Below are 8171 nucleotides of genomic sequence, written 5' to 3' on the forward strand. Positions count from 1 at the left end.
TTTCAGGGGCAGAAGCTGGGCTGTTTTGAGACCAACAGAAATTATAGACCTTTCTTCAAAAGAGTACACATCTACCCCCCCAACACACATATTTAGAAATCATTTCTGGAGGTCCAGATTAAGAATCCACCTGGGATTTGCCATGAGAGGAAACTCTTTCTATACCATAATTTGGTTCTCTCTATATATAATGTACTATTCATTTACCTTTTCATGCATGTGTGCTTTATCCCATTGAGCAGGCAAGCTCCCTGCAAAGAACATATGCCTCTTTATTGCCCTCAGTGACGTGTGCATGTAGGAAATGAGGCTTATAGGAAATATTTGCCAGTTGAGTCCTTTGAAGTCTCTTGTAGTTTACTGAAGACAGGCAGCTTTCCTTTTAGTATTCCAGCCACCACACCATCTCCCTCGAAAACGAAAAAGATCATCACAAGAGGGCTTGGACCCTACATTCACATCTGTTTACTTTCCTGGTTTCAACTGAGGCATTTACATACTACTCATGCAAATATCCAGTCTTGGGTATTTAGAGAACAAGGTAATGCCTTATGGAGAGCTTTATACAACAATAACAAAAAAAGTCAGTAAGCATTAATAAAATAAATTTGTAGTCTATTCCTTCCACAGCTCTGTGCCTTACTTCATACACACTCACCTAACTTGTGCTATCCCATGAGTTTTATTTCTCAAACTATACTCCTATCCTGGCATGTGCTTGTAAGCAAAATTAAAAACAGGAAAAACCCTGATGCTAATAGAATAGTGGCCTTGTGGTTTCTCATTTTTTCTGATCCTTCCCTCCCACCTATACATTTCTACAGGCCACCTTTAGTCCTAACTTCCCTAGAACTGAAGTGTTTTCTCTCCTCCAGTCCCCATCCCTGACTCACTAGGCATTTGCAGCCACCTGGTGGCCAAATGGGGGAAATGACAGGTAGATTGCCCCCAAAATATTGTGAAGCAGCTCTATGGAGTGATATTTGGTCTTGGATCTATGGGGAGCAAGGAAAGAGAAACATGGATGGAGATTATAGCACAGAAGTCTGACATCCTACTTGGTCCCACCTTGCCTCTCAGGACACAATATTCTATCCACTAGTTATTAGAGACAGATTAATTCACTTAACATATGAGTGTATTCAATCAAAATTTATTGAGCAGCAACTATGTGCCCAATTATGTGCACAACTGGGAATACAGCAGTGAACAAGATACAGATGCTCTCTGCTCTCTTGAGCTTACAATCTAGCAAACAGTCAATTACATGTATAATTTTAAAACTTAAATTGTAGTTAAGTACTCTGAAATATGCATGGTGCTAAGAGAAGATTTAGCAGAAAGTCTTGACCTACATGGAGAAATCAGAAAAGGTTTCCCCAAGGAAGAAACATTTAGGATCAACTGGGTAGGAAATGGAACAAACAGAACAGTCTGTGTGATGGCTCTAAGTCAAGAAGACATTGCATGAACCTAAAGCCAGCCAGTATGGCTGGAACAGGGTACAAAGAACAGTCATGCCAGATGATATACTCGAGGTAGACAGAGGCTGCTTTATGCAAGGTCTTTGAATTTAGGACTTTATTCCCAAAGCAACTGGAACCACTGAAGAATGTGAAGCAGGAAAGTCAGATGTTTAGGTTTGTTTTTCAGAGCTTGCTCTGACTGCTGTGTGTGGCAGACAGAAGTGGAAATGGGAAGACTGGTTAGGAGGTTCCTACAGCGGTCTAGACAGGAGATGATTAGATAGCTAGGAGAGAGGAAGATGGGTTCCAATGATATTTAGGAGATAAAAGCTACCCAGAGAATGACTGGGTGTGTGAGGAGTGGGATGTTTCTGGCAAAATGTACTGAAGTAGGAGACTGAAGAAGAGACAGGCTTGAGCAGATCTCACAGCCTCAGGCCCTGAGGCTGGTGCTAGAGCAACAGCATAGCTTTGGCTTTTCAGATCATTTATGATTTAACTGAGTAAACAATACACACATGAAACAACTGCAGAGCTGATTAACATCAAAATGATTCAGATAATTCATGGACTCTTGCATTACATGAGACTGAATAGAAGCTCTCAGTCTCACAGTGAGTTAAGATACTGCTGAAGCCAATACAGATGTCTCTATGCCTTTCATAGTCCCTCAGAAAGCTCCTCTGCAGGGTGTGCACCCAGGGTCTCACAGGGTCACTTCCTCCTGCACTGGGCTCTGGTGCCCCCTGCCAGGAAGATGCACTAGCCTCTCCCCCTCTTTTTGCCTGCTACTGTCAGGAAGTTCACTTGTCTGTCAATCTCATCTCTTTCTCTGCTTAGGTTGAAGGGGACCAAAATTGCTCTCCATGGTTGATGTCTTTTAGGAGTTTTCCGACTTACTTAGTTCCTCTTTCTCCATTAGCCCATCAAACTCCCTCTTGCAGAGCCACTATCTTATAAAGTCAACCATGTCTTCCTCACCTTCCTAAGAGGTAGAGGCTCATTGTCAATATTGCTTCTGCATCTAAAGGCCCTTTCCATACTCTAGTTTATCCTGGAGTCCATTTATACCATCTCTTTGCCTCAAAAATAAGTCAGAAGAAAAATTTTGCTATGAAATTCAGCAGGAAGTAGCCCCAATAACTATTGCTCAGCTGACACTCAGCCTTCTCTGCCTCCACTCTGCAGCTGCAAAACTTTGCTAACTCCCATGCAAATACATAACTGCAGAAAAATGCCTGACTATACAATAGGCCTACAGATGCCCACTGAACCTGGGACATTAAGATATTCCCTTTACATTGAAAAGAACATGGACTTTGAAATTGGACAGACTGGGGTTTGCATCCTGGTTACTAACTAGTGTGCTTTTGTGCTATTAAATCTTGCTAAGCTTCGAAAGAATTGTCTGTAAAATAGTGGTAATGGCACCCATCTTATAGAGTAGTTTTGTTAAAGCATGTAGCATAATATCTAGTCTGAATTACCTAGTAACCGTTCACCTCCTTTCTTCCCCCTTAGGCTTCAGCTGCCAAATGCTATTCAGAAGGGAGATAAGCTGGTTGTGTATGGCCAGTGATAGACATTTCCTATTTCTTTGTAAATCCCATTTCCTGCAGCCATCCATTTCCATCATTGCCAAAAAAATGTTCTTCTTTCCCTCATCCCTGTGTAGGACTTCTCTTTCTCTTACTATCAAAAAGTTCTGCCTGACTATCCTCTTCTACATCTCCTTAATCCAGGATAATTGTCTTTTTGTATCATTCCTGAAACTAATTCACTTCTAGCATTCTCCCTGATTTTCTCAGAGCAAATTATAATGGACCTGGGAAAGAGGACCTTTACACTTCAGAAGGGTATCAGCACCACAGGCCACTCCCCAGAATGGAATGGAGGTCTAAGTCCAGGCATCCACCCCTCTGGTCTAAGTCCAGCCCATCCCACTTCTTTTACTACAGGGTACAAACAGCCAAACACAAAATATGTCTTGAGTCTACATGAGTATACATCTGCTTTCCTATAGCTCTGTGAGGTCATCATTGAAGTAGAGCAGTATTGCAGGTATGTAGAGTGTACCATCCATATTGAGATAGTCCATTTCTTCCTCCTCATCCAGGATCCCATTCTCTTCCAGAGTATAATCCATATTAAGGTTCTTCCCTTCGTATTTCCATGTATAGCTGGCAGCATGTGCGTTATAGGGGAGATAGCGGTGTAGGATTTCCCACATTGATTCCAGGGCCCCCACCTGCAGAACAGGAAAGCACCCACCCCCAGAATTCTGGATGGAACACACACAAACCCCAAGCAAAGGCCAGGAGCCCAAAAGATGATAGAACTGGGATCAAAGTGCCTCCCATGCAGGTAGCAGCTTCAGGTACTCCACAGTCAAAATGAAGTTAGAGCTCCAGCATGCAATGAATGGCCCCAAAGTCCTACCTGTCTTTATGGCAGCCACTTCTAATGAACAGATGGCCTTCTAAAGGTTCAAAGTCACGGCCCCCTCATCTCACCCCCACAATAAAGTACACAATAAGAGTCCAATTGCAGCTGCTGTTTCAAACAGTATATAAGCACTTCCAAGGACCCCCATCACTAAAATGCATAAACTGCTGCCCTGGGCTTATTAGCAAGGAGTCTGTGACCCCGTGACTCCTCAAATTTGCAGCCTCACAACCTAGGTGGTCTGCTTTCCTCTGTTGCCCATAAAAGGGAAGGAAATACTGTTACCATCGGTAAAGGAGAGCTGATGGTCTGAAGATCTGCTTGGAGACTGGTTGGAATTCCCAGTTTCTTCTAACCTGTCCCCCAGACACCAGTTCTCACCTCCAGTGTGTGCTCCTGCGACGTGAGCGTGTTAATGATGCGGATGTTCCGGGTCTTGGCCGACAGCCTCCCCACCTCGTAACGCGACCCCTGCCACCAGGGCTTCCCGAAATCATTGGCCCAGTCCGAGCGGGGCAGTTGAGGCGGGACGTGCAGAAAGCGGCCGCAGGGGGTGCGGTATCTTAGGCAACCGGTCAACGTATCTATGCGCTTGCGGATCTTTAAAGCAGAATTTCGGGGAGGGGCAGTCACCATCTCGGACTCTGGCTAGTCCCTGCTTTTCCTCCCCATCCCCGCTCTCCAGTGCCTCTCCCCCGGACTCCAGGTTCCAGGAGAACTCACGTCTCTCGTCTTTGGATCAAACCAGTGGCTGATGTCCTGGCCCGCAACTTCCAAGATGGGTTTCAGCAGCAGGTCTCCTGGGAAGCAGCAGCCGCTGTCAGTGCAGGCCACTCAAGAACCAGGCACTCCCAACACACACCCTGTCCCTGGCCCAAAGTTTGGCCCTTACCTTTGTACTCCTGTGCCAACGGTGTTAGGTCGTATACATATCCCAGGTAAGACACCCAGAGGTCTTCTGGCAGGTTGTGTTGGGCGACCTCGGCCGGCGTAAAATAGCGACGCTGGAAAAATTCAAAGTCTGGCCCGGCCGCTAGGTCCCGGAGCGGCATGTTTCTTGCTCTCTGAGTCACAGGCTCCTTTAGTGGCTTACTTGCTCCTCAGGATGCAGTCAGTACCGCATCCTCCCTCGTCCTGGAGCTAAGGCCAGCGCGTTGATCCGCTGACATGGAAACCATTGTCCTTTTCGGCCACCGTCCACTGAACTCAAACAGTATATGGGCGACGAGGGGTGTGTGCTGTTACGTGCTCACGGGAAACGTAGTCTTGAGTCCGGCCTTCAAGAAATTGAATTGCGTCCTAAGGAATTCCGGGAAAAAGCGAAAGGTTTTAATTCAAAGTTGCCTGGGCTACAGAGTATATTTAGGACAGAGTGTCTTGCAAGGCAGTAAAACAAGGGGGGAGAATGCGATTATGGAGTCACTCTCGCTAACTTTCAGGGCTCTTACAGGGTGTGTAATAAATTGGACAGTTAAAATTTCTCGCGATACCTTAAGATATCCGCGAATTAGTCCTCAGTAAGCCACGGCACTGAAGAAGTAGAAGCTCGCGAGATCTCTGCAGTTGCCGAGGAGACTAGGAGGAGAGAGGTGATCTCGCGAAAGAAAAGAAGTCGGAGCGATCGCGAGATCTCAGAACACCGGTCCCGAAAGGTTCTTAGGAAGTTGAAGGCCCCGGGGCAAATGGCTGGAGCTGGACCAACCATGCTACTACGAGAGGAGAACGGCTGTTGTAGTCGGCGTCAAAGCAGCTCCAGCACTGGGGTTAGCGCGGGCTCGGGTTCTGGGATTGAAGGGCAATCGGGGAGCAAGATGGGGGCACCGAGGGGCAACTGCAGCTCCCAGCAGCCTCTGGGCTTCTTGGGAGTGCCCCGCGGGCTGTCGGGAGCTGTGGTTCCGCGGGTGGGCAGCAGCCGGGGCGGCGCGGTCTTAGCGCTTGTCCCGCCCCGCTCAGGACTCAGACGGGGAGCGCGAGGACTCACCGGCTGCGCGGCCCCGGCAGCAGCTGGAGGCGCTGCTCAACAAGACAATGCGCATTCGCATGACAGATGGACGGACATTGGTCGGTTGCTTCCTCTGCACCGACCGCGACTGCAATGTTATCCTGGGTTCGGCGCAGGAGTTCCTCAAGCCGTCGGGTCAGTGCCCGGGGAATGCACACCCGCCTGGGCATGCGGCGTTTCCTCTCAAGTGCCTGGCTGCACCCCTTATTTTCTAGGGCTAGAAGTCACGGCTCATAAGGGGCGGTACCGACCTTGGCCTGCCTCCCTGATGCTCTGATCCTTCTTTCAGATTCCTTCTCTGCCGGGGAACCCCGTGTGCTGGGCCTGGCCATGGTACCCGGCCACCACATCGTTTCTATTGAGGTGCAAAGAGAGAGCCTGGCGGGGCCTCCCTATCTCTGAACACAATCGCTCATGTATGCCTTTCAGACTTCATTAAACCTGTACCTGAAGTGGCCTGTGTCTGAGTGTAGCTGGGGTGCTGGGGCAGGGATTTCACACCCCACTTCTGGTATAGGAGGTTTAATTTGAGGTCGTGAGCTCTCAACCCTCCTTCCCAACTTGGATGTCCAGGGGTGCCAAACTTTCCCTTAGGTTCTCAGGAGTGGGAATGGGGGACAGGCGGAGCTATGAACCAACCGGCCCCAGGGTAGGCCCCTCCACCTTCCCTCCCACGCTGCTGCTTCAGAACTGTGGCTGGAGGGGGTGTCATCCTGCTCCGGAAGGCCCATTGTTTCCCTCCCCGGCCTGGCAACACCAAGTTCCTCTAAGCTGGGGTCAGAGAACGGGCTTAAGTCCCCAAGGGGAACAGGGCAGGCGACAGAGGTTGGGCCCCCTCCACTCTATTGATGGGGACGTGACTTTGGGGTCAGGGATGGAGCTCTGGGGTCTGGTCAGGAAGAACAGGTTAATGAGATAAGGGAAGGCCGGGAGACTGAAGGATGCTCTCGTTTGTGCATTTGAGCCACCCACACCCCCGTCCCCACGTTATTTCCTGCTCCTAGGCACAGGGCAGGGTTGACCGTATTTGTGCCGTCGCTCTCTGTTCACAGGGTCCCAGGAGCGCATTCAGTTCGTTAATTCTTTATTAATGTGTGATCATTTCTTTCCCTCCAATCTTGCCTCTCCCTGGCCCGTAAATATTAGAGGTGCTGCACCAGAAAAGGAGGACATGAGAGTTCAGCTGTCCTATTCACAGTGGGGAGTAGTATGCAGGGTCCAGCCCAGATGTTCAGCATTCAAAGGTGGGTAGTGAAAGGAAAGTGAATTTCCCACGTTATGGCGAATTTTCACCAGCATCGGGTCCACAGCTGCTGCTGTTCCCCGTGGGGCTGCTAGGACCCTGCTTAGGCAGGGATTGGGGTAGAGTAGGTCGGGAGACCCTAGGCTTCAGGTCTTGGGCCAACTGGGAAGGAAGACGGTCCTCAGGATTGTTCTCGACTCGAGGGTCCTCAGACCCAGACCTTTCCTGATGTGGAAACGGCCTGGGAGCCTGGTGATGCCCGGGTTTGCCGCGGCTGCGGGGCGCGCCGGCGCCGATAGAGGGCTCGGCTGTAGGGCACGAGGCAATCGGCCAGGCGGAGGCGTAGACAGAGACGGCGGTAGCTGGCCAGGGCAAGTACGAGCAGCGGTACGAGGAGCAGGAATCCGGTGACCAGGAGGGCGGTGAAGCCCGGGTCCCGAAGGTGCGCGGTGCAAGGGGGTGCCTGGGAACGCAGGAACTGTGTAAGGAGAAAGAGGCGTCAGGCCCAAGCCGAACAGCCCAGGCGGGGAGAAGTTGTGGCCCGTAGACACCGCCGCCACGGGCCCCACATACGCCCGCACTTACAGCAAACCCCGGGGTGCACGCTCACCTGGGAGTGGCAGAGGAAGCCGAAGCCTAGCATGGTGACAGCGGGTAGCAGGATGGTTCCCAACACCAGCGCCAGCAGTAGAAGATTGAAGGCAGCCACCAGCAGATTCTGAGCCGTGACCAACACAGCGCAGGCCCAGCAGTCCAGGGGGTCCCGGGGTTCGGAGCCGCCGCCGGGAACGGGTCGCTGTGCCCCGGGGACATCCGCCATGGCCCGCCTGGCTCCCGCCCGCCAGGGCTGCGGCCCTTATAGCCCTCTTTCCTGCCCCTCCCCCGGCCCAGCCTCTCCCCACCCCCTTTATCCTGGAATGCGGCTACAGGATTAGGCACCCCCCCCCCCATACCGAGGAGCGGACCAGAGCTCTGGACATTCCACAGGCGCCTCCGGGGAGGGGTTCACCCTCGC

General features: G+C 50.7%; 3 protein-coding genes across 5 annotated transcripts; 1 reads left to right on the plus strand and 2 right to left on the minus strand.

Annotated features, from left to right (window-relative positions):
* Positions 1-279: 279 nt before the first annotated feature.
* CYB5D1 (cytochrome b5 domain containing 1) lies at positions 280-5537 on the minus strand. Of its 2 annotated transcripts, XM_017639849.3 has the most exons (5): positions 5402-5537; positions 4804-5210; positions 4635-4711; positions 4293-4511; positions 1121-3714 (listed from the first exon to the last, which is right to left on the minus strand). In XM_017639849.3, the coding sequence occupies exons 2-5, from the start codon at positions 4961-4963 to the stop codon at positions 3484-3486; spliced, it is 687 nt and encodes a 228-aa protein (XP_017495338.1). In that variant the 5' UTR covers positions 4964-5210; positions 5402-5537; the 3' UTR covers positions 1121-3483. The 2 variants fall into 2 exon arrangements, with proteins under 2 accessions (XP_073090985.1, XP_017495338.1); XM_073234884.1 differs by lacking the exon at positions 1121-3714 and adding an exon at positions 280-410 and having other exon boundaries at positions 4804-5430.
* On the plus strand, positions 5486-6365 carry NAA38 (N-alpha-acetyltransferase 38, NatC auxiliary subunit). The gene is made up of 3 exons (XM_017639850.1): positions 5486-5674; positions 5865-6048; positions 6203-6365. Exons 1-3 carry the CDS (start codon positions 5594-5596, stop codon positions 6313-6315), a joined length of 378 nt encoding a protein of 125 aa, XP_017495339.1. The 5' UTR covers positions 5486-5593; the 3' UTR covers positions 6316-6365.
* Positions 6366-6980: 615 nt separating this feature from the next.
* TMEM88 (transmembrane protein 88) lies at positions 6981-8059 on the minus strand. Of its 2 annotated transcripts, none has more exons than XM_017639845.3 (2): positions 7767-8059; positions 6981-7619 (listed from the first exon to the last, which is right to left on the minus strand). In XM_017639845.3, exons 1-2 carry the CDS (start codon positions 7974-7976, stop codon positions 7365-7367), a joined length of 465 nt encoding a protein of 154 aa, XP_017495334.1. In that variant the 5' UTR covers positions 7977-8059; the 3' UTR covers positions 6981-7364. The 2 variants fall into 2 exon arrangements, with proteins under 2 accessions (XP_017495334.1, XP_017495332.1); XM_017639843.3 differs by having other exon boundaries at positions 6981-7634; positions 7767-8051.
* Between the last annotated feature and the right edge of the window lie 112 nt (positions 8060-8171).

The sequence above is a fragment of the Manis javanica genome, chromosome 4 (genome assembly GCF_040802235.1).
Source record: "Manis javanica isolate MJ-LG chromosome 4, MJ_LKY, whole genome shotgun sequence".
NCBI lineage: Eukaryota > Metazoa > Chordata > Mammalia > Pholidota > Manidae > Manis > Manis javanica.